Source organism: Oncorhynchus gorbuscha, linkage group LG02 (genome assembly GCF_021184085.1).
Source record: "Oncorhynchus gorbuscha isolate QuinsamMale2020 ecotype Even-year linkage group LG02, OgorEven_v1.0, whole genome shotgun sequence".
NCBI lineage: Eukaryota > Metazoa > Chordata > Actinopteri > Salmoniformes > Salmonidae > Oncorhynchus > Oncorhynchus gorbuscha.
Window position 1 is genome coordinate 104,487,504 of NC_060174.1, and position 27,781 is coordinate 104,515,284.

At 45.1% G+C, this 27,781-nt stretch overlaps 2 protein-coding genes and 1 long non-coding RNA gene across 4 annotated transcripts; 2 read left to right on the forward strand and 1 right to left on the reverse strand.

Moving 5' to 3' along the window:
* The first annotated feature begins 26 nt into the window (after nucleotides 1-26).
* LOC124014640 (complement component 1, q subcomponent binding protein) lies at nucleotides 27-11,842 on the forward strand. Its single transcript, XM_046329852.1, has 6 exons — nucleotides 27-445; nucleotides 976-1,126; nucleotides 2,941-3,034; nucleotides 10,866-10,961; nucleotides 11,099-11,224; nucleotides 11,464-11,842. The coding sequence occupies exons 1-6, from the start codon at nucleotides 193-195 to the stop codon at nucleotides 11,611-11,613; spliced, it is 870 nt and encodes a 289-aa protein (XP_046185808.1). The 5' UTR covers nucleotides 27-192; the 3' UTR covers nucleotides 11,614-11,842.
* Nucleotides 11,843-11,889: 47 nt separating this feature from the next.
* Nucleotides 11,890-14,300, reverse strand: rpain (RPA interacting protein). The gene is made up of 7 exons (XM_046329854.1): nucleotides 14,113-14,300; nucleotides 13,690-13,878; nucleotides 13,432-13,504; nucleotides 13,176-13,290; nucleotides 13,008-13,071; nucleotides 12,687-12,827; nucleotides 11,890-12,329 (listed from the first exon to the last, which is right to left on the reverse strand). The coding sequence occupies exons 1-7, from the start codon at nucleotides 14,182-14,184 to the stop codon at nucleotides 12,300-12,302; spliced, it is 684 nt and encodes a 227-aa protein (XP_046185810.1). The 5' UTR covers nucleotides 14,185-14,300; the 3' UTR covers nucleotides 11,890-12,299.
* LOC124014672 lies at nucleotides 13,582-25,794 on the forward strand. Of its 2 annotated transcripts, none has more exons than XR_006835070.1 (4): nucleotides 13,582-13,958; nucleotides 24,036-24,209; nucleotides 24,872-24,991; nucleotides 25,604-25,794. It is a non-coding gene; the product is annotated as an uncharacterized LOC124014672 (long non-coding RNA). The 2 variants fall into 2 exon arrangements; XR_006835071.1 differs by having other exon boundaries at nucleotides 24,039-24,209.
* The last annotated feature ends 1,987 nt before the right edge of the window (nucleotides 25,795-27,781 follow it).

Sequence of the window (27,781 nt, forward strand, 5' to 3'; positions counted from 1 at the left end):
TCTGGTCTAGTTATTGGTTTAGACTTTGTGATCACTTCCGGTTCAAAGTTTGAGGAGGTCACGGTGTCCTTCCACACGTGTGTTTCCAGGCGTAACTAGTACTCGCATTACAGTAGCTGGTAACTGGAACTAGGGGCTTATCAAACCATTGTATTTTATTTATTTACTAGTCAAATTGACCAAACTGTAATCATGCTAAAGATGCTTTCCCGAGCGGTGACTACCGCAGTACGAATTTCTACATCCACAATGTCCTCGACTGGTGCTCTCCATCCTCTTGCCAGGTCGGCGTTATGCCCTCCTAACTCGGGAACAATCCGGCCGTTCACCCGGTCTCTCTGGATGATGAGCAATAATGGTGCAGCGTCGGGGTACCGACCAAAACTCTTCGGTTCAAAGGGACCGAGTCCTGTATCCTGTGAATGTGTGTCGCTACATACGGAAGGTAATGATCGCTAAATTGGGTAGCTAGTTAGTTACTGTAGTGTGAGTACTAGCTATGTTAACGTTAGCTAGCTAAATGACCCCCCCCCTCCACTTGCTTGGTCTTGTTGAACTAGCTAGCTGGTTAATTGTGTGTAAAACAACGGAGGAATAGCTGCGACCAGCTTGGACAACTTTTGTAACACATGTTCTCATATAATTATCTGTCTGGAGGGGCAAGATATGTCACCAATGCATGGAACCATCATGTCTATAATATCTAGTCCAAAAGTTAACTCGTGGGTTTATCAAGCAAGGCAGCATGTTTTAGAGCAGTGCCGAATGCGAAGCTGACGACGAAACCAACTATTGAGTGTGACGTTCGCTGGCTAGACATCCCTGATGGCATCTCCATCTGGACCTGTGTCGAGCAATGCGCATGTGACCTTGGAAATGGAACCTGGGTGGGGACAGTCTATGGGACTAACGTGGAGTTAATAATGACTTATATTTTTTGTATTGTATATTATCATATTAACCGCTCTGTTTCAGGGGACAAAGCCTTTGGAGATTTCCTGTCTGATGAAACGAAAGAAGAGAAGAAAATTCAGAAAAGCAAGACTCTTCCCAAGCTGTCTGGAGGTTGGGAGCTACAGCAGAATGGCACAGAAGCCAAACTCATCAGGACGCTCTCTGGAGAAAAGTAATGAGCATGGCGAGAAAATAACGTTATGTCAATATTACAATACATAGGCACACCTCCCCCATCCTGAGTAAATGGCCAATTTGTTTTTACCTTCATTTAACTAAGCAAGTCGGTTAAGAACAGATTCTTATTTACAGTGACCGCCTAGGAACAGTGGGTTAACTGCCCTGTTCAGGGGCAGAACGACATTTTTACCTTGATCTTGCAACCTTTCGGTTACTAGTCCAACGCTCTAACCACTAGGCTACCTGCCGACCCTACACTCTAACCACTAGGCTACCCTGCCGCCCATACAGTCTAACCACTAGACTACCTGCCGCCCATACAGTCTAACCACTAGGCTACCTGCCACCCCTACACTCTAACCACTAGGCTACCTGCCGCCCATACAGTCTAACCACTAGGCCACCTGCCGCCCTTCCACTCTAACCAATAGACTACCTGCCGCCCATACAGTCTAACCACTAGGCTACCTGCCTCCTCTACACTCTAACCACTAGGCTACCCCCCCTACACTCTAACCACTAGGCTACCCTGCCGCCCCTACACTAACCACTAGGCTACCCTGCCGCCCCTACACTAACCACTAGGCTACCTGCCGCCCATACAGTCTATCCACTAGACTACCTGCCGCCCCTACACTCTAACCACTAGACTACCTGCCGCCCATACAGTCTAACCACTAGGCTACCCTGCCGCCCCTACACTCTAACCACTAGACTACCTGCCGCCCATACAGTCTAACCACTAGGCTACCCTGCCGCCCCTACACTCTAACCACTAGGCTACCTGCCTCCTCTACACTCTAACCACTAGGCTACCCCCCCTACACTCTAACCACTAGGCTACCTGCCGCCCCTACACTCTAACCACTAGGCTACCTGCCGCCCCTACACTCTAACCACTAGGCTACCTACCGCCCCTACACTCTAACCACTAGGCTACCTGCCTCCTCTACACTCTAACCACTAGGCTACCCTGCCGCCCCTACACTCTAACCACTAGGCTACCTACCGCCTCTACACACTAACCACTAGGCTACCCTGCCGTCCCTACACTCTAACCACTAGGCTACCTGCCTCCTCTACACTCTAACCACTAGGCTACCTGCCTCCTCTACACTCTAACCACTAGGCTACCTGCCTCCCTACACTCTAACCACTAGGCTACCCTGCCGTCCCTACACTCTAACCACTAGGCTACCTGCCTCCTCTACACTCTAACCACTAGGCTACCTGCCTCCCTACACTCTAACCACTAGGCTACCCTGCCGTCCCTACACTCTAACCACTAGGCTACCTGCCTCCTCTACACTCTAACCACTAGGCTACCTGCCTCCTTACACTCTAACCACTAGGCTACCCTGCCGTCCCTACACTCTAACCACTAGGCTACCTGCCTCCCTACACTCTAACCACTAGGCTACCCTGCCGTCCCTACACTCTAACCACTAGGCTACCTACCTCCTCTACACTCTAACCACTAGACTACCTGCCGCCCCGGGAGTCACCGCAGACATTTTATTTTGACTATGAATACAGTTGGAGGTCCTATCAATAAATGCACACCTGCACAAAATGAACCCGATTCACATCATTTGAAATGTATTCTTAATAATAAATAATAATATATGCCATTTAGCAGACGCTTTTATCCAAAGCGACTTACAGTCATGTGTGCATACATTCTACGTATGGGTGGTCCCGGGGATCGAACCCACTACCCTGGCGTTACAAGCGCCATGCTCTACCAACTGAGCTACAGAAGGACCTACGGGAATCGTTGTCTGATCCCTTTTCCCTTCCTTGCAGAGTGACGGTCACATTCAACATCAACAACAGTGTCCCCCCTAACTTTGAAGAGGAGGCTGAACAAGTGCAAGGACAGAAGTCGGCAGAAAGTGAGGTAATAATGGAACATGTTTTTTAAAATATATATATGATGATTGCTGAATACTTCTGAAGGTATGTGGGGAACGTGACGTAAATCCCTTAACTATAAGCTCCAATCCACATTTAATTCTAAATGTCTACTGCTTGCGAAATGGATTCTTTCAACAACAACAATCTGTTTTCATTGGAAGGACAGGATTTGTCCTGGCTTTCAGGAATGCCTGAATTGCTTCGCTTTGCTTTCCTGGTTGGCTGGGAAGTTTCACCGACTAATTATTACAGATCTACAGGAGTATAAGTTTCCCCGTGGCACTGAACATGGCGATACGTTGGCACGTGGCAAATATGAGTAAATTATTGCATTGTAATAATAATAATAATAATATAATAATAATATAATAATAATAATATAATAATAATAATATAATAATAATAATATATGCCATTTAGCAGAGATGGCAAATGTAAGTGAGTAAATTATTGCATTGTGTCATTCATGGCATACCTGAGACATGGTAGTTGGGAGGGCATGCTGGCTGTCGCCAATTTAATAAAGATGCAATGTGCAGAAATCGCTCCCGCCATTTCCTGGTGGCTGAAATTCAAATAGTTAGTCTAATTTCAGTTTGTGACAAAAACAAGCAATGCATAGTGTAGAGAGTCATTGTACCGTCTGCTGTGAAATGTGTTTTCAATCACCCAAAATATTGTATTTTCAGCTCTTTGAAGTTGGATGTACGAAACTGAAAGTAAAAGACAAACTAAACTTAAGAACTGACACCAGTTAACCCACTGTTCCTAGACCAGTTAACCCACTGTTCCTAGATCAGTTAACCCTCTGTTCCTAGACCAGTTAACCCTCTGTTCCTAGACCAGTTAACCCTCTGTTCCTAGACCAGTTAACCCTCTGTTCCTAGACCAGTTAACCCTCTGTTCCTAGACCAGTTAACCCACTGTTCCTAGACCAGTTAACCCACTGTTCCTAGACCAGTTAACCCACTGTTCCTAGACCAGTTAACCCACTGTTCCTAGACCAGTTAACCCACTGTTCCTAGACCAGTTAACCCACTGTTCCTAGACCAGTTCCTAGACCAGTTAACCCACTGTTCCTAGACCAGTTAACCCACTGTTCCTAGACCAGTTAACCCACTGTTCCTAGACCAGTTAACCCACTGTTCCTAGACCAGTTAACCCACTGTTCCTAGACCAGTTAACCCACTGTTCCTAGACCAGTTAACCCACTGTTCCTAGACCAGTTAACCCACTGTTCCTAGACCAGTTAACCCACTGTTCCTAGACCAGTTAACCCACTGTTCCTAGACCAGTTAACCCACTGTTCCTAGACCAGTTAACCCACTGTTCCTAGACCAGTTAACCCACTGTTCCTAGACCAGTTAACCCACTGTTCCTAGACCAGTTAACCCACTGTTCCTAGACCAGTTAACCCACTGTTCCTAGACCAGTTAACCCACTGTTCCTAGACCAGTTAACCCACTGTTCCTAGACCAGTTAACCCACTGTTCCTAAAAAGAAAGGGAAGCATAGAATGGCTCACATAGAACAGATCTACCGCTTCTTAGACTTGTATTCAATGAGAATGACAGATCTATAACGCACATTTCTTCTGGGAATTTGATCAGGCCGCCCAAAATGTTACATAACGCCGCTTTAATATGCCCAAGTGGTTGAAATGTTTCCATTACCCACAAAGTGTTTTTTTTTAAACACTAGGTTTTTGCGCAAATTAAATCAATGTCTTTTATACGTCCAGCAGTTAACGACACTCTAAAAAATAATTTTCACGTCTATTTTCTATACAAACTTTCTAAATGACGACAACAAAAACAAGTCACTGGACTAGTTAATGGAAACATAGCTACTGGCTACCATCTAAGTTAATACCTGGCACTGTGGGGGGAAAAAACTGTCTCGCACCCTCCTGTAACTGTCCATTAACTTATATAAACTGGCGGGGGGGCTTTCCTTTTTCAGGGCCCTGTCTTTCATAGATAATTGGTAGAAATCCAGAACTTCACAGATCTTTATTGTAAAGGGTTTAAACACTGTTTCCCAATGCTTGTTCAATGAACCATGAACAGTTGATAAGCATGTACCTGTGGAACGGTCGTTAAGACACTTAACAGCTTACAGAGCGGCAGGTAGCCTAGTGGTTAGAGAGTTGGACTAGTAACCGAAAGGGTTGAATCCCTGAGCTGACAAGGGATACATACATCTGTCGTTCTGCCCCTGAACAAGGCAGTTGACTCACTGTTCCTAGGCCGTCATTGACAATAAGAATTTGTTCTTAACTGACTTGACTAGTAAAGGCAAAAAGACGGTAGACAATTAAGGTTAAAACTATGAAAACTTAGGACACTAGACATTACATTTAAGTCATTTAGCAGACGCTCTTATCCAGAGCGACTTACAAATTGGTGCATTCACCTTATGACATCCAGTGGAACAGCCACTTTACAATAGTGCATCTACATATTTTAAGGGGGGTGAGAAGGATTACTTTATCCTATCCTAGGTATTCCTTAAAGAGGTGGGGTTTCAGGTGTCTCCGGAAGGTGGTGATTGATTCCGCTGTCCTGGCGTCGTGAGGGAGTTTGTTCCACCATTGGGGAGCCAGAGCAGCGAACAGTTTTGACTGGGCTGAGCGGGAACTGTACTTCCTCAGTGGTAGGGAGGCGAGCAGGCCAGAGGTGGATGAACGCAGTGCCCTTATTTGGGTGTAGGGCCTGATCAGAGCCTGGAGGTACTGAGGTGCCGTTCCCCTCACAGCTCCGTAGGCAAGCACCATGGTCTTGTAGCGGATGCAGCTTCAACTGGAAGCCAGTGGAGAGAGTGGAGGAGCGGGGTGACGTGAGAGAACTTGGGAAGGTTGAACACCAGACGGGCTGCGGCGTTCTGGATGAGTTGTAGGGGTTTAATGGCACAGGCAGGGAGCCCAGCCAACAGCGAGTTGCAGTAATCCAGACGGGAGATGACAAGTGCCTGGATTAGGACCTGTGCCGCTTCCTGTGTGAGGCAGGGTCGACTCTGCGGATGTTGTAGAGCATGAACCTACAGGAACGGGCCACCGCCTTGATGTTAAGTTGAGAACGACAGGGTGTTGTCCAGGATCACGCCAAGGTTCTTAGCGCTCTGGGAGGAGGACACAATGGAGTTGTCAACCGTGATGGCGAGATCATGGAACGGGCAGTCCTTCCCGGGAGGAAGAGCAGCTCCGTCTTGCCGAAGTTCAGCTTGAGGTGGTGATCCGTCATCCACACTGATATGTCTGCCAGACATGCAGAGATGCGATTCGCCACCTGGTCATCAGAAGGGGGAAAAGAGAAGATTAATTGTGTGTCGTCTGCATAGCAATGATAGGAGAGACCATGTGAGGTTATGACAGAGCCAAGTGACTTGGTGTATAGCGAGAATAGGAGAGGGCCTAGAACAGAGCCCTGGGGGACACCAGTGGTGAGAGCGCATGGTGAGGAGACAGATTCTCGCCACGCCACCTGGTAGGAGCGACCTGTCAGGTAGGACGCAATCAAGCGTGGGCCACGCCGGAGATGCCCAACTCGGAGAGGGTGGAGAGGAGGATCTGATGGTTCACAGTATCGAAGGCAGCCGATAGGTCTAGAAGGATGAGAGCAGAGGAGAGAGAGTTAGCTTTAGCGGTGCGGAGCGCCTCCGTGATACAGAGAAGAGCAGTCTCAGTTGAATGACTAGTCTTGAAACCTGACTGATTTGGATCAAGAAGGTCATTCTGAGAGAGATAGCGGGAGAGCTGACCAAGGACGGCACGTTCAAGAGTTTTGGAGAGAAAAGAAAGAAGGGATACTGGTCTGTAGTTGTTGACATCGGAGGGATCGAGTGTAGGTTTTTTCAGAAGGGGTGCAACTCTCGCTCTCTTGAAGACGGAAGGGACGTAGCCAGCGGTCAGGGATAAGTTGATGAGCGAGGTGAGGTAAGGAGAAGGTCTCCGGAAATGGTCCGGAGAAGAGAGGAGGGGATAGGGTCAAGCGGGCAGGTTGTTGGGCGGCCTTCCGTCACAAGACGCGAGATTTCATCTGGAGAGAGGGGAGAAAGAGGTCAGAGCACAGGGTAGGGCACTGTGAGCAGAACCAGCGGTGTCGTTTGACTTAGCAAACGAGGATCGGATGTCGTCGACCTTCTTTTCAAAATGGTTGACGAAGTCATCTGCAGAGAGGGAGGAGGGGGGGGGGAGGATTCAGGAGGGAGGAGAAGGTGGCAAAGAGCTTCCTAGGTTAGAGGCAGATGCTTGGAATTTAGAGTGGTAGAAAGTGGCTTTAGCAGAGAGACAGAGGAGGAAAATGTAGAGAGGAGGGAGTGAAAGGATGCCAGGTCCGCAGGGAGGCGAGTTTTCCTCCATTTCCGCTAATCTGCCCGGAGCCCTGTTCTGTGAGCTCGCAATGAGTCGTCAAGCCACGGAGCGGGAGGGGAGGACCGAGCCGGCCTGGAAGATAGGGGACATAGAGAGTCAAAGGATGCAGAAAGGGAGGAGAGGAGGGTTGAGGAGGCAGAATCAGGAGATAGGTTGGAGAAGGTTTGAGCAGAGGGAAGAGATGATAGGATGGATAAGAGGAGAGAGTAGGGGGGAGAGAGAGCAAAGGTTGGGACGGTTTACCATCCGAGTAGGGGCAGTGTGGGAAGTGTTGGATGAGAGCGAGAGGGAAAAGGATACAAGGTAGTGGTCGGAGACTTGGAGGGGAGTTGCAATATGTATGTAAACATTATATTAAGTGGCATTGTTTAAAGTGGTTAGTGATATATTTTACATCAATTTCCATCAATTCCCATTATTAAAGTGGCTGGAGTTGAGTCCGTGTGTTGGCAGCAGCCACTCAATGTTAGTGGTGGCTGTTTAACAGTCTCTCGGTCCCTGCTTTGATTCACCTGTACTGATCTTGCCTTCTGGATGATAGTGGGGTGAACAGGCAGTGGCTCGGGTGGTTGTTGTCCTTGATGATCTTTATGGCCTTCCCGTGACATCGGGTGATGTAGGTATCCTGGGGTGCAGGTAGTGATGCGTTGTGCAGACCTCACTACCCTCTGGAGAGCCTTACGGTTGTGGGCAGAGCAGTTGCCGTACCAGGCGGTGACACAGCCCGACAGGATGCTCTAGATTGTGCATCTGTAAAAGTTTGAGTGCTTTTGGTGACAAGCTGAATTTCTCCAGCCTCCTGAGGTTGTTGAGGCATTGTTGCGCCTTCTTCACGATGCTGTCTGTGTGGGTGGACCAATTCCGTTTGTCCGTGATGTGTATGCCGAGGAACTTAAAACGTTCTACCCTCTCCACTACTGTCCAGTCGATGTGGATAGGGATGGTGCTCCCTCTGCTGTTCCCTGAAGTCCACGATCATCTCCTTAGTTTTGTTGACGTTGAGTGTGAGGTTATTTTCCTGACACCACACTCCGAGGGCCCTCACCTCCTCCCTTTAGGCCGTCTCGTTGTTGTTGGTAATCAAGCCTACCACTGTAGTGTCGTCCGCAAACTTGATGATTGAGTTGGAGGCGTGCGTGGCCACACAGTCGAGGGTGAACAGGGAGTACAGGAGAGGGCTCAGAACGCACCCTTGTGGGGCCCCAGTGTTGAGGATCAGTGGGGTGGAGATGTTGTTACCTACCCTCACCACCTGGGGGCGGCGGCCCGTCAGGAAGTCAGTACCCAGTTGCACAGGGCGGGGTCGAGACCCAGGGTCTCGAGCTTGATGACGAGTTTGGAGAGTACTATGGTGTTAAATGCTGAGCTGTAGTCGATGAACAGCATTCTCACATAGGTATTCCTCTTGTCCAGATGGGTTAGGGCAGTGTGCAGTGTGGTTGAGATTGCATTGTCTGTGGACCTATTTGGGCAGTAAGCCAATTGGAGTGGGTCTAGGGTGTTAGGTAGGGTGGAGGTGATATGGTCCTTGACTAGTCTCTCAAAGCACTTCATGATGACGGAAGTAAGTGCTTACGGGGCGGTAGTCGTTTAGCTCAGTTACCTTAGCTTCCTTGGGAACAGGAACAATGGTGGCCATCTTGAAGTATGTGGGAACAGCAGACTGGGATAGGGATTGATTGAATATGTCCGTAAACACACCAGCCAGCTGGTCTGCGCATGCTCTGAGGACGCGGCTGGGGATGCCGTCTGGGCCTGCAGCCTTGCAAGGGTTAACACGTCTAAATGTTTTACTCACGTCGGCTGCAGTGAAGGAGAGTCCGCAGGTTTTGGTTGCAGGCCGTGTCAGTGGCACTGTATTGTCCTCAAAGCAGGCAAAAAATGTATTTAGTCTGCCTGGGAGCAAGACATCCTGGTCCGTGACTGGGCTGGTCTTCTTTTTGTAATCCGTGATTGACTGTAGGCCCTGCCACATACCTCTTGTGTCTGAGCCGTTGAATTGTGACTCTACTTTGTCTCTATAATGACCCTTAGCTTGTTTGATTGCCTTGTGGAGGGAATAGCTACACTGTTTGTATTCGGTCATGTTTCCGGTCACCTTGTCCTGGTTAAAAGCAGTGGTTCGCGCTTTCAGTTTCACGCGAATGCTGTGATCAATTCACGGTTTCTGGTTTGGGAATGTTTTAATCGTTGCTATGGGAACGACATCATCAATGCACTTCCTAATGAACTCACTCACCAAATCAGCGTATTCGTCAATGTTGTTGTTGGATGCAATGTGGAACATATCCCAGTCCGCGTGATCGAAGCAGTCTTGAAGCGTGGAATCAGATTGGTCGGACCTGCGTTGAACAGACCTGAACGCGGGAGCTTCTTGTTTTAGTTTCTGTCTGTAGGCAGGGAGCAACAAAATGGAGTCGTGGTCAGCTTTTCCGAAAGGAGGGCGGGGGAGGGCTTTATATGCGTCGCGGAAGTTAGAATAGCAGTGATCCAAGGTTTTACCAGCCCTGGTTGCGCAATCGATATGCTGATACAATTTAAGGACTCTTGTTTTCAGATTAGCCTTGGTGGAAGAGTGGGGTAACATCTCACATCAAGAACCGGCAAATCTGGTGCAGTCCACGAGGAGGAGATGCACTGTCGTTACTTAATGCAGCTGGTGGCCACACCAGATACTGACAGTTACTTTTGATTTTGACCCCCTTCCCCCTTATTGTTCAGGGACACGTTATTCCATTTCTGTTAGTCACATGTCTGTGGAACTTGTTCAGTTTGTTGTTGAATCTTATGTTCATACAAATGTTAAGTTTGCTGAAAATATATGAAGTTGACAGTGAGGACCTTTTTATTTTTTTGCTATTTTAGTGTGTGTGTGTGTGTGTGTGTGTGTGTGTGTGTATATATATATATATATATATATATGTATGTATATATATATGTATATATATATATGTATATATATATGTATATGTGTATATGTATATGTGTATATGTATATGTATATGTGTATATATATGTGTATATGTATATATGTATATGTGTATATGTATATATATATATGTATATATATATGTGTATATGTATGTATATATGTGTGTGTATATATATATATATATGTATATATGTATGTATATATGTGTGTATATGTATATATGTATGTATATATGTATGTATATATGTGTGTATATATATATGTGTATATGTATATATGTATGTATATATGTGTGTGTATATATATATATATGTATATGTATATGTATGTATATATGTGTGTGTATATATGTATATATATATGTGTATATATGTATGTATATATATATACATATATGTATATATATATGTGTTATTGGGCAACATAGTTACATTTATTGCTGTATGAATTGGTCCGTACCAGCCAGCTGTTACAACGCTAAGGCTTTGAACCTTGTGTGTTTCCTAACAGCCTGATATTGTGTCAACACCGAACTTTGTTGTCGAGGTGACGAAACCAGCAGCAAAACATTCCTTGGTGTTTGACTGCCATTATCCTGAAGATGAGGTAAGATGTCCAGAAACATTTAATTGAAGACATCTTTATCAACATAGTTATTGGGAAGCACGCTTTGATTTGTTCCTTAACACATCATGTTAATAAGCAATACATCTAACAAATGTCGGGTTAAATTGATTTCTCAGGTAAGCCATGGTGAAGGGGAAGAGGAGAGCGACATCTTTTCCATACGTGAGGTCAGTTTCCAGCCCGAGGGAGATGGCGAATGGAAGGAGACATCCTACACACTCAACACAGAGTCTCTGGATTGGGTAAGAGCTGATGCTCATGGGCTTTCTCTCAGCAGGTCTAAATATTATTCTAGCCTGTTCCCTGATCTGTTTGTAGTGTTCCCAGGAGGGCAGAAAGACTGGTACCCAGGCTATTCATGTACGATGACTTTACTGCCTACAATAGGACATTTTCAGGAAGGCTGCTCTAGTTGAAGTTGGCCCGGCTTATAGGTGTCCCTGATTTAGGTGTTTCAACGGGCCTGTCTCTCTCTCTCCAGGCTCTGTACGACCACCTGATGGACTTCCTGGCTGACCGGGGGGTTGACAACAAGTTTGCTGATGAACTGATCGAGCTGAGCACGGCCATGGAGCATCAGGAGTATGTCAAGTTCCTGGAGGACCTTAGTGGCTTTATCAAATGCAATTAATGTGTATGTAGATGGAACAGAATTCATTAACTGAAATTTAAACATGTGGCTTAGACACCATCCCCTCTATATATTTTCCATTTGTTTCCAATCTAATTGTGGGGGGGGGGTATAGGTACAATAATTGTTGCATTTAAATGTTTCTGCAGCTTTTAATTTCATATTGAATCACTTTGCTGCATCTTACTGTAACTGATGTTAATATAAAAGGCTGTTAGTGTCGTCAACATCATGGAGCAAGATTAATGTCTCACCACAGGTTAGTATTAATGACAAGTGGTTTAAGCATGATTTTATTGCTGACACATCATGACATGAGGACAACAGTACAGAAGAGAAATTAAGCCAGTGATCTTATCAAAAATACTTGTTTCAGGCATTGAGCTGGTTGAAGAAGTCTGTACCTTTTCAGGTAGGAAGGCCTCCAGGAAGACCACAGGGTAACAGGAACATCAGCTGTTATAATCAGAGCTATGGCATCTCCTTAGCCAGCCCCAATGTACTGCCTTAACTACTTTTGTCACACGATTGTGCCCTTGTATAGCAAGTCTTGCACTGAATACCAGTCAACTAAAAACAGCCCAATCTTACTGTACAAATAGTCTTTATTTCAGAGAAAAAAAATTCCTCCCACAGACACAGGATGGTTAAAAATCAGCTCCCCCCCCCCCAGTAGGACAGGTGTTTCACAGAACTATGGACAGGTAATCACAAGCCTGAAACCAGAAACAAGATCCAGTCAGTGATCATTCAACAACATGATAGAACTATTCAAGGGTAATTGCTTTGACACCTAAAATTGAACCATATAAGCACATGCAAAATATGACTTCGGAGGAATGTTTAACGTGTCGGGAGCGCAGTAGTGATGCTAGGTAAGTGGAACATTATGGCCTGACTTCCCAAACAGAAGAGGATTGTAAGTATGAGAAAAGACAATTGTGTCCCAAGTGGCACTGCTCCCTTTATAGTACACTACTTTTAACCAGGGCCCATAGAGTTCAGGTCAAAAGGGGTACACTATGTAGGGAACAGCTTGCCATTTGGGACAAGCATGTATTCAAGTCAGTCACCTTGCAGCTCATCATGAGGTTATGGGAGCTATCTGCATTGGAGGCCATGGAGAAGACCGGGTTCTGAAGACAATCCTCCATGTGTTCAGTTACCCTCCTCTCCAACAAACACTGCAGAGACTCTAGGGTCACGTTGCTTTGCTGGAGACGAGATGACCAGACACTGATGAGAGGTCAGATCAGCACAAAAGCGTAGTACATTATCTAGAAAGTGCCTTAACGTGATCATGAGGAACAGAGTGGTCGACACAACTGATTAATCCAACAACAAAGGCATATTTGGGTTTGTCAATTTGAATTAATATAGGAGATCATACAAACCCTTGTGTTGATGTAAAGCCCACAGGGACAGGAGGTAAAATGGCTGTTCACAGTAAGGTTGTGTCTGAAATGTAGATAGTCACACAGTCCGTGGTTTTTAAGAGTCTTAACTATGACACATCCGAGCAGGTGCAATAGCATATCAAGTCACATCTTGGAGAGACTTACAAATGACATACGGGACAAATGATTTGCCTTCCCCCTTCCAGCCCTTCCACAACTGAATGCAAGTACTGCTCCTCAATCCGCATGCTTTTCTCATATTCCTCAATGATGGAGAGCTCTGGAGAGAGAACAAGTTGCATGAACATTCAGAGAGAACCATCTATGCCCAGGGGTTTCATCCTGTTTTCCTGTCTGTGTGTAGCTGTGGGCAGGTGTGTGTACTAATAGTCAAGCAAGGTTCACTTGGGAATTAAACTACCTTGTGACATAAGTTCCTGTTGGACTTCTTCAAACACTGCCAGTTCATCGTACTCCTTCATGACACTGTACATCTGTAGAGAAGACATGAGGTGATCTCTGAGTAGCAGTCTAGTATCTGCCTTACTTAAACCACCCCCCCCAAAAAAAAATAACCTTCATGTAAAATTAGCTGTAGATTAGTTGTATGCATGTGTCAAGGTAGCTACACGATCACCTCTCATGCACAGTAATTAGTATGCAACTGACAAACCCTGACCTCTTCCAGTCCGTCGTTACGCCACAGGGAGGGCAGCCCTCGGTTGGCTGACTGAAGCGCGTTCCACTCTTCCTCCATCACCTCCTGGACGAAAACAGAGCCCTTGGCGCTGCAGTGTTGACCATCTCCCATCTGACGGTACTTCTCCAGTAACCTGGATCGGCTGTTCTTCAACCTGTCCACGCAACGCTGAGGAACAAACAAAAAAAGTTAATCAAAACAAGTTACACTTCATGAACTAAAGCTTTGACATTAACTCGGTGAGCCACGTAAGTCTTCTTGAGCGTTATTCCAATTCTGGTTTTCAGCTAGATTCAGATACAGACTACGCCTAATGTTTGGCCTCGAGTCTATCAAATCGCTGTAGTTAACTTGTTCTCAAACCACCGTGCAGATATTGATAGATTCCATAACTAACATTACCTTCCTGTAGGTTTCCTTCCAAGGTGGAGTCGTCCCCTTGTGAAGAGAACGATGTCTGTGTAACGCATCCATGATATCAATAGCGATGATGTATCATTTAAAACAACTCTAACTAGCTACAAGTTCACAACAACAAACCAAACAGTTCTGCTTTTGCAGCATTTCGGTCGAGTTTTAAGCTTTCCGACAACCCTCGTGATCCGGAAGTTGTTACTAAAGCCTGGGATATGTAGTCAATCGAGTGGTTCACTGCCTACACGCAACTCTTCCTCTCTGATATCAATTAACAACCTGTTTGGCAAAAATATTAGCAACTCTCTTAACACATTGAAACTATGTTTACATTTTTTTATTTGATTATTCCCAATAATTAATCGTTGATCATTCATTATGTCACTGGCCTACAGGTACATCATTATGACACTGGCCTACAGGTACATCATTATGTCACTGGCCTACAGGTACATCATTATGTCACTGGCCTACAGGTACATCATTATGTCACTGGCCTACAGGTACATCATTATGTCACTGGCCTACAGGTACATCATTATGTCACTGGCCTACAGGTACATCATTATGTCACTGGCCTACAGGTACATCATTATGTCACTGGCCTACAGGTACATCATTATGTCACTGGCCTACAGGTACATCATTATGTCACTGGCCTACAGGTACATCATTATGTCACTGGCCTACAGGTACATCATTATGTCACTGGCCTACAGGTACATCATTATGTCACTGGCCTACAGGTACATCATTATGTCACTGGCCTACAGGTACATCATTATGTCACTGGCCTACAGGTACATCATTATGTCACTGGCCTACAGGTACATCATTATGTCACTGGCCTACAGGTACATCATTATGTCACTGGCCTACAGGTACATCATTATGACACTGGCCTACAGGTACATCATTATGTCACTGGCCTACAGGTACATCATTATGTCACTGGCCTACAGGTACATCATTATGTCACTGGCCTACAGGTACATCATTATGTCACTGGCCTACAGGTACATCATTATGTCACTGGCCTACAGGTACATCATTATGTCACTGGCCTACAGGTACATCATTATGTCACTGGCCTACAGGTACATCATTATGTCACTGGCCTACAGGTACATCATTATGTCACTGGCCTACAGGTACATCATTATGTCACTGGCCTACAGGTACATCATTATGTCACTGGCCTACAGGTACATCATTATGTCACTGGCCTACAGGTACATCATTATGTCACTGGCCTACAGGTACATCATTATGTCACTGGCCTACAGGTACATCATTATGTCACTGGCCTACAGGTACATCATTATGTCACTGGCCTACAGGTACATCATTATGTCACTGGCCTACAGGTACATCATTATGTCACTGGCCTACAGGTACATCATTATGTCACTGGCCTACAGGTACATCATTATGTCACTGGCCTACAGGTACATCATTATGTCACTGGCCTACAGGTACATCATTATGTCACTGGCCTACAGGTACATCATTATGTCACTGGCCTACAGGTACATCATTATGTCACTGGCCTACAGGTACATCATTATGTCACTGGCCTACAGGTACATCATTATGTCACTGGCCTACAGGTACATCATTATGTCACTGGCCTACAGGTACATCATTATGTCACTGGCCTACAGGTACATCATTATGTCACTGGCCTACAGGTACATCATTATGTCACTGGCCTACAGGTACATCATTATGACACTGGCCTACAGGTACATCATTATGACACTGGCCTACAGGTACATCATTATGTCACTGGCCTACAGGTACATCATTATGACACTGGCCTACAGGTACATCATTATGACACTGGCCTACAGGTACATCATTATGTCACTGGCCTACAGGTACATCATTATGACACTAGCCTACAGGTACATCATTATGACACTGGCCTACAGGTACATCATTATGACACTGGCCTACAGGTACATCATTATGTCACTGGCCTACAGGTACATCATTATGTCACTGGCCTACAGGTACATCATTACATCACTGGCCTACAGGTACATCATTATGACACTGGCCTACAGGTACATCATTATGTCACTGGCCTACAGGTACATCATTATGACACTGGCCTACAGGTACATCATTATGTCACTGGCCTACAGGTACATCATTATGTCACTGGCCTACAGGTACATCATTATGTCACTGGCCTACAGGTACATCATTATGTCACTGGCCTACAGGTACATCATTATGTCACTGGCCTACAGGTACATCATTATGTCACTGGCCTACAGGTACATCATTATGTCACTGGCCTACAGGTACATCATTATGTCACTGGCCTACAGGTACATCATTATGTCACTGGCCTACAGGTACATCATTATGTCACTGGCCTACAGGTACATCATTATGTCACTGGCCTACAGGTACATCATTATGACACTGGCCTACAGGTACATCATTATGTCACTGGCCTACAGGTACATCATTATGACACTGGCCTACAGGTACATCATTATGACACTGGCCTACAGGTACATCATTATGTCACTGGCCTACAGGTACATCATTACATCACTGGCCTACAGGTACATCATTATGTCACTGGCCTACAGGTACATCATTATGACACTGGCCTACAGGTACATCATTATGACACTGGCCTACAGGTACATCATTATGACACTAGCCTACAGGTACATCATTATGACACTAGCCTACAGGTACATCATTACATCACTAGCCTACAGGTACATCATTATGACACTGGCCTACAGGTACATCATTATGTCACTGGCCTACAGGTACATCATTATGACACTGGCCTACAGGTACATCATTATGACACTGTCCGTCAAGTTTGTCAAAGGTGTTTTTACGTACTATAGACCTACTGTTATTGTACCAGCAATTCAAAACATATTTTTTTGTTGCATCAGTAATGGAAAATATTTTTGTCTGACCTATATTGTAAAAGTGATTTTATTTTTAGTCTCTTTATAACATTACACTGTCATAATACATGTGAATGATACTGTAATTTATAGAGAACGATTTGGTTTAGATAGAAATTACATTTGTCTGTCTGTCTGTCTGTCTGTCTGTCTGTCTGTCTGTCTGTCTGTCTGTCTGTCTGTCTGTCTGTCTGTCTGTCTGTCTGTCTGTCTGTCTGTCTGTCTGTCTGTCTGTCTGTCTGTCTGTCTGTCTGTCTGTCTGTCTGTCTGTCTGTCTGTCTGTCTGTCTGTCTGTCTGTCTGTCGTACCATTAATCTGTCCCAAACATGCTCAATGGGTGACATATCTGGTTAGTATGCAGGTCATGGAAGAACTGGGACATTTACAGCTTCCAGGATACAGATCCTTGCAATATGGGGCCGTGAATTATCATGCTGAAACATGAGGTGATGGTGGTGGATGAATGGCACGACAATGGGCCTCAGGATCTCGTCACGGTATCTCTGTGCATTCAAATTGCCATCGATAAAATGCAATTGTGTTAATTGTCTGTAGTTTATTCCTGCCTACCACAGGGGGCACTCTTTTTACAATGTGCATTATTCTCACATGACCACAGGTTGGATAAATAGCAAGTGGAGTTTTCTGTTATTTTTGTCACGAAATAATTTTCACTTTCGTAAGGATTCAGTTACATGTCATAGACAGTGTATTGAGAGGGACTATGCATAGCTTTCTTCACTCACTGTTGTGGCCCTCGTTGGCCCAGGGCCAAGGCATCTGAAGACAGTTCCTTTAAGTATACTAGACTAGGTAGGTAGATAGGTCGTTTACCTGTCCACGGGTAAATACAGTGGACCATGTGGTGTGGTAGTTGCACAAATAGGTTAATTTGGATCAATCACCTCACTGCAGCCCAATCTGGACCACTTCATGGATATCCCAGGTACATTCACCTCACATCTTGTGAATTTGGCTGTAATACTCTCGACTATCCGTGCATCGTTAAGAGTAAAAATCCAAATGCAACACAGGTGTCATGGAAGATAAACGTATCAACGCCTTACATAAATGATGATGATGATGATTGCTGCTAAAGACATAGAATGCTCGACACAGGGGACAGATACAGTTATTATAATGTGTACGGGGTTGCTGGGGGTGCTGGTCCACGGATGTTTTGCCGGTAGACGGATGTTAAATTCTAAGGAAGAGAAACAATAAATGATTCTTTTTCAGTGTATTTACTGTTAGCCTTATGTTCTCAGGTGAAGAGTGTTAAAGTTACTAGAATAGATGAATACCATGTACTGTATCACAGTAGCCAGGTAAGCATTACATGCATCTTCAGTCTGTGTTGTTGAGTCAGGTATTCCCCTGGGTCTGTGTTGTTGAGTCAGGTATTCTGTCTATGTTGTTGAGTCAGGTATTCCCCTGGGTCTGTGATGTTGAGTCAGGTAATTCCCCTGGGTCTGTGTTTTTGAGTCAGGTATTCCCCTGGGTCTGTGTTGTTGAGTCAGGTATTCCCCTGGGTCTGTGTTGTTGAGTCAGGTATTCCCCTGGGTCTGTGTTGTTGAGTCAGGTATTCTGTCTATGTTGTTGAGTCAGGTATTCCCATGGGTCTGTGTTGTTGAGTCAGGTATTCCCCTGGGTCTGTGTTGTTGAGTCAGGTATTCTGTCTATGTTGTTGAGTCAGGTATTCCCCTGGGTCTGTGTTGTTGAGTCAGGTATTCCCCTGGGTCTGTGTTGTTGAGTCAGGTATTCCCCTGGGTCTGTGTTGTTGAGTCAGGTATTACCCTGGGTCTGTGTTGTTGAGTCAGGTATTCCCCTGGGCCTGTGTTGTTGAGTCAGGTATTCTGTCTATGTTGTTGAGTCAGGTATTCCCCTGGGTCTGTGTTGTTGAGTCAGGTATTCCCCTGGGTCTGTGTTGTTGAGTCAGGTATTACCTTGGGTCTGTGTTGTTGAGTGAGGTATTCCCCCGAGTCTGTGTTGTTGAGTCAGGTATTCTGTCTATGTTGTTGAGTCAGGTATTCCCCTGAGTCTGTGTTGTTGAGTCAGGTATTCCCCTGGGCCTGTGTTGTTGAGTCAGGTATTCTCCTGGGCCTGTGTTGTTGAGTCAGGTATTCCCCTGGGTCTGTGTTGTTGAGTCAGGTATTCCCCTGAGTCTGTGTTGTTGAGTCAGGTATTCCCCTGGGTCTGTGTTGTTGAGACAGGTATTCACCTGAGTCTATGTTGTTGAGTCAGGTATTCCCCTGGGCCTGTGTTGCTGAGTCAGGTATTCCCCTGGGCCTGTGTTGTTGAGTCAGGTATTCCCCTAGGCCTGTGTTCTTGAGTCAGCTATTCCCCTGAGTCTATGTTGTTGAGTCAGGTATTCCCCTGAGTCTACGTTGTTGAGTCAGGTATTCTGTCTGTTGTTGAGTCAGGTATTCCCCTGGGTCTGTGTTGTTGAGTCAGGTATTCTGTCTATGTTGTTGAGTCAGGTATTCCCATGGGTCTGTGTTGTTGAGTCAGGTATTCCCCTGGGTCTGTGTTGTTGAGTCAGGTATTCTGTCTGTTGTTGAGTCAGGTATTCCCATGGGTCTGTGTTGTTGAGTCATAAATTACCCTGGGTCTGTGTTGTTGAGTCAGGTATTCCCCCGAGTCTGTGTTGTTGAGTCTGGTATTCCCCTGGGTCTGTGTTGTTGAGTCAGGTATTCCCCTGGGTCTGTGTTGTTGAGTCAGGTATTACCCTGGGTCTGTGTTGTTGAGTCAGGTATTCCCTTGGGCCTGTGTTGTTGAGTCAGGTATTCCCCTGGGTCTGTGTTGTTGAGTCAGGTATTCCCCTGGGTCTGTGTTGTTGAGTCAGGTATTCTGTCTATGTTGTTGAGTCAGATATTACCCTGGGCCTGTGTTGTTGAGTCAGGTATTCCCCTGGGCCTGTGTTGTTGAGTCCGGTATTCTGTCTATGTTGTTGAGTCAGGTATTCCTCTGGGTCTGTGTTGTTGAGTCAGATATTCTGTCTATGTTGTTGAGTCAGGTATTCTGTCTAGGTTGTTGGGTCAGGTATTCTGTCTATGTTGTTGAGTCAGTTATTCTGTCTATGTTGTTGAGTCAGGTATTCCCCTGGGTCTGTGTTGTTGAGTCAGGTATTCTGTCTATGTTGTTGAGTCAGGTATTCCTCTGGGTCTGTGTTGTTGAGTCAGGTATTCTGTCTATGTTGTTGAGTCAGGTATTACCCCGGGTCTTTGTTGTTGAGACAGGTATTCCCCTGGGTCTGTGTTGTTGAGTCAGGTATTACCCTGGGTCTGTGTTGTTGAGTCAGGTATTCCCCTGGGCCTGTGTTGTTGAGTCAGGTATTCTGTCTATGTTGTTGAGTCAGGTATTCCCCTGGGTCTGTGTTGTTGAGTCAGGTATTCCCCTGGGTCTGTGTTGTTGAGTCAGGTATTCTGTCTATGTTGTTGAGTCAGGTATTCCTCTGGGTCTGTGTTGTTGAGTCAGGTATTCTGTCTATGTTGTTGAGTCAGGTATTCTGTCTATGTTGTTGGGTCAGGTATTCTGTCTATGTTGTTGAGTCAGGTATTACCCCGGGTCTTTGTTGTTGAGACAGGTATTCCCCTGGGTCTGTGTTGTTGAGTCAGGTATTACCCTGGGTCTGTGTTGTTGAGTCAGGTATTCCCCTGGGCCTGTGTTGTTGAGTCAGGTATTCTGTCTATGTTGTTGAGTCAGGTATTCCCCTGGGTCTGTGTTGTTGAGTCAGGTATTCCCCTGGGTCTGTGTTGTTGAGTCAGGTATTCCCTGGGTCTGGGTTGAGTGAGGTATTCTGTGTGTTGTTGAGTCAGGTATTCTGTCTATGTTGTTGAGTCAGGTATTCCCCTGGGTCTGTGTTGTTGAGTCAGGTATTCCCCTGGGTCTGTGTTGTTGAGTCAGGTATTACCCTGGGTCTGTGTTGTTGAGTCAGGTATTCCCTTGGGCCTGTGTTGTTGAGTCAGGTATTCCCCTGGGTCTGTGTTGTTGAGTCAGGTATTCTGTCTGTGTTGTTGAGTCAGGTATTCTGTCTATGTTGTTGAGTCAGATATTACCCTGGGCCTGTGTTGTTGAGTCAGGTATTCCCCTGGGCCTGTGTTGTTGAGTCCGGTATTCTGTCTATGTTGTTGAGTCAGGTATTCCTCTGGGTCTGTGTTGTTGAGTCAGATATTCTGTCTATGTTGTTGAGTCAGGTATTCTGTCTAGGTTGTTGGGTCAGGTATTCTGTCTATGTTGTTGAGTCAGTTATTCTGTCTATGTTGTTGAGTCAGGTATTCTGTCTATGTTGTTGAGTCAGGTATTCCCCTGGGTCTGTGTTGTTGAGTCAGGTATTCTGTCTATGTTGTTGAGTCAGGTATTCCTCTGGGTCTGTGTTGTTGAGTCAGGTATTCTGTCTATGTTGTTGAGTCAGGTATTCTGTCTATGTTGTTGGGTCAGGTATTCTGTCTATGTTGTTGAGTCAGGTATTACCCCGGGTCTTTGTTGTTGAGACAGGTATTCCCCTGGGTCTGTGTTGTTGAGTCAGGTATTCTGTCTATGTTGTTGAGTCAGGTATTACCCTGGGTCTATGTTGTTGAGTCAGGTATTCCCCTGAGTCTATGTTGTTGAGTCAGGTATTCCCCTGAGTCTATGTTGTTGAGTCAGGTATTCCCCTGGGTCTGTGTTGGTGAGTCAGGTAATCCCCTGGGTCTATGTTGTTGAGTCAGGTATTACCCTGGGTCTGTGTTGTTGAGTCAGGTATTCCCCTGGGCCTGTGTTGTTGAGTCAGGTATTCTGTCTATGTTGTTGAGTCAGGTATTCCCCTGGGTCTGTGTTGTTGAGTCAGGTTTTCTGTCTATGTTGTTGAGTCAGGTATTACCCTGGGTCTATGTTGTTGAGTCAGGTATTCCCCTGAGTCTATGTTGTTGAGTCAGGTATTCCCCTGGGTCTGTGTTGGTGAGTCAGGTAATCCCCTGGTTCTATGTTGTTGAGTCAGGTATTCCCCTGGGTCTATGTTGTTGAGTCAGGTATTCACCTGGGTCTGTCTTGTTGAGTCAGGTATTCCCCTGGGCCTGTGTTGAGTCAGGTATTCTGTCTATGATGTTGAGTCAGGTATTACCCTGGGTCTATGTTGTTGAGTCAGGTATTCCCCTGGGTCTGTGTTGTTGAGTCAGGTATTCCCCTGGGCTTGTGTTGTTGAGTCAGGTATTCCCCTGGGTCTGTGTTGTTGAGTCAGGTATTCCCCTGGGCTTGTGTTGGTGAGTCAGGCATTCTGTCTGTGTGGTTGAGTCAGTTATTCCCCTGAGTCTATGTTGTTGAGTCAGGTATTCCCCTGAGTCTGTTGTTGAGTCAGGTATTCCTCTGGGCCTGTGTTGTTGATGTATGGCCCTGAACATTGTGCTTTCTGAAAACAAACTTAAAGATCATTTAAAAAATTTAGTCAAATCAATATTGCTAAATATCAAGCAGGTGTCCATGGCTACTGATGTTCTGCCTCTCTGTGTGTTAGTGCGTGCTTGTGTGTGTGTGTGTGTGTGTGTGTGTGCGTGCGTGCGTGCATGCGTGCGTGTGTGTGTGTGTGTGCGTGCTTGTGTGTGCGTGAAACATAATAATTGACTCAGTCTATTTGTAGACTAGTTGAATGCCAATGCCATCCTCCTCTCTTTCATGTTGGCAAAACGATCTTTGACTCTGTCATGCAGTACTCTTTACGTTCTTTGTTTTCATAGGCTACCGAGCTAAAATGCTTGCAAGACTAACTTCCTCACATGGGCAACAATGAACCAGTTAAGTTAGAGAGCTAGTTAACATGAGACTACTAGCTTACATATTGAACTTCAATCATCTCAGGCCAGTGGCACAACGTGTTAATTTATGGTTAGATCAGAAACTCTGTCATAATCAAGGTCCTGTACAGAGAATTGAGTCAGAACCACAAGTCCAAATCCACATCTCCATCCATGGTTTAGGAAAGGGCAGATTTAACACGCTACCTTCTGCAGGACATCAACACAAGCAGTCCAGAAACAAACACGTTTGTCTGACAATGATGACGTTTTGCATCAGGATGTGATTCGATTGGTGCGAAGCCAATTCCAAACTGCTGCACCAGGAACAACAAAGCTCAGCTCAATGCTAATTGGCTAATTATTTTAGATTTTTTTTTTTTTTTTTTTTTAGCAAGGGAGGCCAAATGCTTGCTGGCATCAATCAAACGCTACAGCGGCAATATGTCATACTCCTTTGTTCCAGACAGCATCAGATACATGGGCTACACGTACTGAGGCAGAGGGGGCGCTGTTTCCCTCGCTCTTATTATTTATACTAAGTTAACATATGGAATTGTTTTAAGACGGTCATACCATGTATCATTTAGTTATTTGACATTGAATATTACACAAATATTGAATTAGGCATGCATTTGATTTATTTGACCTTTATTTAACTAGGCAAGTCAGTTAAGAACACATTCTTATTTTCAATGACGGCCTAGGAACATTGGGTTAACTGCCTGTTCAGGGGCAGAACGACAAATTTGTACCTTGTCAGCTCGGGGGATTGAACTTGCAACCTTCCGGTTACTAGTCCAACGCTCTAACCGTTAGGCTACCCTGCCACCCCCTATGTATTACTATAGCCCATTGAAATGCATCGAATAAGAGATTCATCAATTGCAAAAAAATAAGGATCTGTCCAATATCTAAGAGATATAAGAAAGCTCAGGATATATATATATATATATTGGACACATATTTAACCCTTTCATAGTTCCATTTGTTTGTATGGGTTACCTTCAGATGAGTCCCCTGACACTTGTGGGGGTCGTAGAGCAAAACGAAGAACAGCCGTTTCCATAGAGGGGCTATGATAGTTTGTTGGCCCAAACCGTTCGGACGCTACAGATGTTTTTCGTGAGAAGCCAGATTTTCAGGATGTCTCATAGTCTGACAAACACCGCTGTAACTCGGCCACCTTCCACAGCAGATGAGGAGGGCCGACATCGGAGGATACGGTGAATTGAGCCCAGCAGATGAGGAGGCCGACATCGGAGGATACGGTGAATTGAGACGTAGCCCAGCAGATGTGGAGGGCCGACATCGGAGGATACTGTGAATTGAGCCCAGCAGATGAAGAGGGCCGACATCGGAGGATACGGTGAATTGAGACGTAGCAAAAAAACAAACAGATATCTCTAGCTTAAACTGGCAGATTTTGATGGGATTTAAAAAAATATGTTATTCTTAAGGTTAATCAATTATTTGATGACGTGAATATTTTTAGTAAAGTTTTATCTAAAAAATACTTAAAATGTTGCACTATTTCTATATGTATGATATTCACTGAGGAGGATGGTCCTCCCTCTCCTCCTCGGAGCCTCCAATGAACTACAGAGGACCATGTTCTACTAACTGAACTACAGAGGACCATGTTCTACTAACTGAACTACAGAGGACCATGTTCTACTAACTGAACTGCAGAGAACCATGTTCTACTAACTGAACTACAGAGGACCATGTTCTACTAACTGAACTACAGAGGACCATGTTCTACTAACTGAACCACAGAGGACCATGTTCTACAAACTGAACTACAGAGGACCATGTTCTACTAACTGAACTACAGAGGACCATGTTCTACAAACTGAACTACAGAGGACCATGTTCTACTAACTGAACTGCAGAGGACCATGTTCTACTAACTGAACTACAGAGGACCATGCTCTACTAACTGAACTACAGAGAACCATACAGTTAATATTATACAATACAGTAGATAATCACACAGTTCCTGATCTGTGACATGTGTGTCTGTTGTAGACACAGTCCAGGAGGATAACTCACATCTCTGCTGAGCAGAAGAGACGTTTCAACATCAAGCTAGGCTTTGATAGTCTGCCGAGTCTCGTTACCACGATGAGCTCTCAGCCATGTATAAAGGTAAGCATTCTTGACATTTTTTTCCCAACACGATTAAGTTGAGACACTGTTACTCCGTAAAAACAAAAATACACTTGCGTCGGGCTGGGGGTTTCGCATCTCTTTAAGGGTTCCTGAGTGGCCCAGCGGTCTAAGGCACTGCATCTCAGTGCAAGAGGCGTCACTACAGACCCTGGTTGGAATCCAGGCTGTATCACATTAGGCTGTGATTTGGGAGTCCCATAGGGCGGCGCAAAATTGGCCCAGCATTGTCCGGGTTTGGACGGGGGAGGCCATCATTGTAAATAAAAATGTGTTCTTAACTGACTTGCCTAGTTATATTTAAAAAATACATTTAAGGAAGGGTCAAGGGAGAGGTTTAGGAATTAATTCTGAGCAGTTACGTTAAAGGTTAAAGGTTGGGAAAGGCTTAAAGGTTGGGATAGGTTTTTTAATTTTACCTTTATTTAACAAGGCAAGTCAGTTAAGAACAAATTCTTATTTTCAATGACGGTCTAGGAACAGTGGGTTAACTGCCTGTTCAGTGGGTTAACTACCTTGTCAGCTCGGGGATTTGAACTTGCAACCTTTCGGGTACTAGTCCAACGCTCTAACCACTAGGCTACCCTGCAGTGTGTTTCAGCTGCAGCTGTCCGTCACCTGCCAACGCTTTGACCACATGAGGGAGAAGTTCAGAGAGTACGTCCGGGCACGGACTCAACAGAACTGGTGGTTCTGTATCGTAACACACCTCCAGGCTGTGTAAGGGCTATATGACCAAGGAGAGTGATGGAGTGCTGCATCAGATGACCTGGCCTCCACAATCACCCGACCTCAACCCAGTTGAGATGGTTTGGTATGAGTTGGACCGCAGAGTGAAGTAAAAGCAGCCAACTAGTGCTCAGCATATGTGGGAATTCCTTCAAGACTGTTGAAAAAGCATTCAAGGTGAAGTTGTTTGAGAGAATGCCAAGAGTGTGCAAAGCTGTCATCAAGGCAAAGGGTGGCTACTTTGAAGAATCTAAAATATAACATATTTTGATTTGTTTATCACTTTTTTGTTTACTACATGATTCCACATGCGATAATCCATAATTTTGATGTCTTCCCTATTATTCTACAATGTAGAAAATAGTAAAAATATTATAAAAATCCTTAGTAAGTTCAAATGTTTGACTGGTACTGTATATAAGAAGGACTGGGGGTTCAGCATGGAGGAACTTGATAGTTGATCCCAGAGCCATGTATTGAAAGAGATGGGACTTTGAGTTTTCTGCATTATCATGCATGTACATGACACTACAACATTCTATAGCAGCCATGTTTGCTCCCCATTAAAACAGGAATCCTTAAAAGGGAAACTGCCATTTGCGATATTACAATAACATTGGACATACCTAATACAAACAACAAACACTTTTTACAAATATGTTTTCCCCTCTGACATCATCGCATGTGTAGTAGAACGGCAGCATATGAACCCCCCCCCCCCCCCCCCGATGGACTCCCCAACTCTGCTTCATCAACAAAAAACAATAACAGCGAGCGGCCGTGGGGGAAGAGTACATTCGCCTCCTACTGCGGATTCCATCTCTAACATTACATGACGTAACAGTCTAGAATTAGAGCAATATTCAACATTCTAAAAGTTGTCCCAACTCGCTCTCTCTGTCTCTGGTTTATCCCAGACCAACGTCAAAACACCCAACACCTCACCATCTCCTAATGAACCAATGTACTCCAATGAGCACAAAACATTTCAAAGCTAGAATTTTCCCTTATCTTAGCTATAACCTCTCTGTCGGCCTCAGTGCTTGATTTGGGATGAAAGAAGTGCAGGAGCTGTATTTTTCCAAGTTGGTCCATTAGACTGTGTTCACTGAAATTCACACCTGACATTATGCTATAGAGACCTCTGACAATTCACTGTTAAAGAGTTCATACACATTTTCCATGACTTAACCAAATGTTCATGACTATTATTATAGCCTATTGATACTGGAAAACAGCTGTGTCTGATCCCATGAAGGCCTTCCATCACCTGCCGTTGTGCCCTTGATCAGGGCTATTTAAACCCCCCCCCACACACACAAAGTAGAATTACACAGTCAGTCACATGATGTCAACATGTGGTCAACCCTCCATCTAGAGAGCTCCTGGGTGTTCAGGCTTGGCTTTTGATCCAACCCTGGAACATCCAAGTCTGCTAATCAAGGTCCTTCCTGTTGAGCAGCTGATGCTTAGGCTAAGATGTGGTTAGACCAGGGCCTTGAAGAAAAGTCTGCTCATCAAGGTCCTTCCTGTTGAGCAGCTGATGCTTAGACTACGATGTGGTTAGACCAGGGCCTTGAAGAAAAGTCTGCTCATCAAGGTCCTTCCTGTTGAGCAGCTGATGCTTAGGCTACGATGTGGTTAGACCAGGGCCTTGAAGAAAAGTCTGCTCATCAAGGTCCTTCCTGTTGAGCAGCTGATGCTTAGGCTACGATGTGGTTAGACCAGGGCCTTGAAGAAAAGTCTGCTCATCAAGGTCCTTCCTGTTGAGCAGCTGATGCTTAGGCTAAGATGTGGTTAGACCAGGGCCTTGAAGAAAAGTCTGCTCATCAAGGTCCTTCCTGTTGAGCAGCTGATGCTTAGGCTACGATGTGGTTAGACCAGGGCCTTGAACAAAAGTCTGCCAAACCCCATGCAGTAGGGAAATTGCTTGCCAGCTGCATCCTCTATCCTGGAGGACCTGGAGGATGGTTGCCACCATAAAACAATGCAACCTTTATACAACCAAATACGTTTTTGTCTTTATAAAAGTATTCCTTC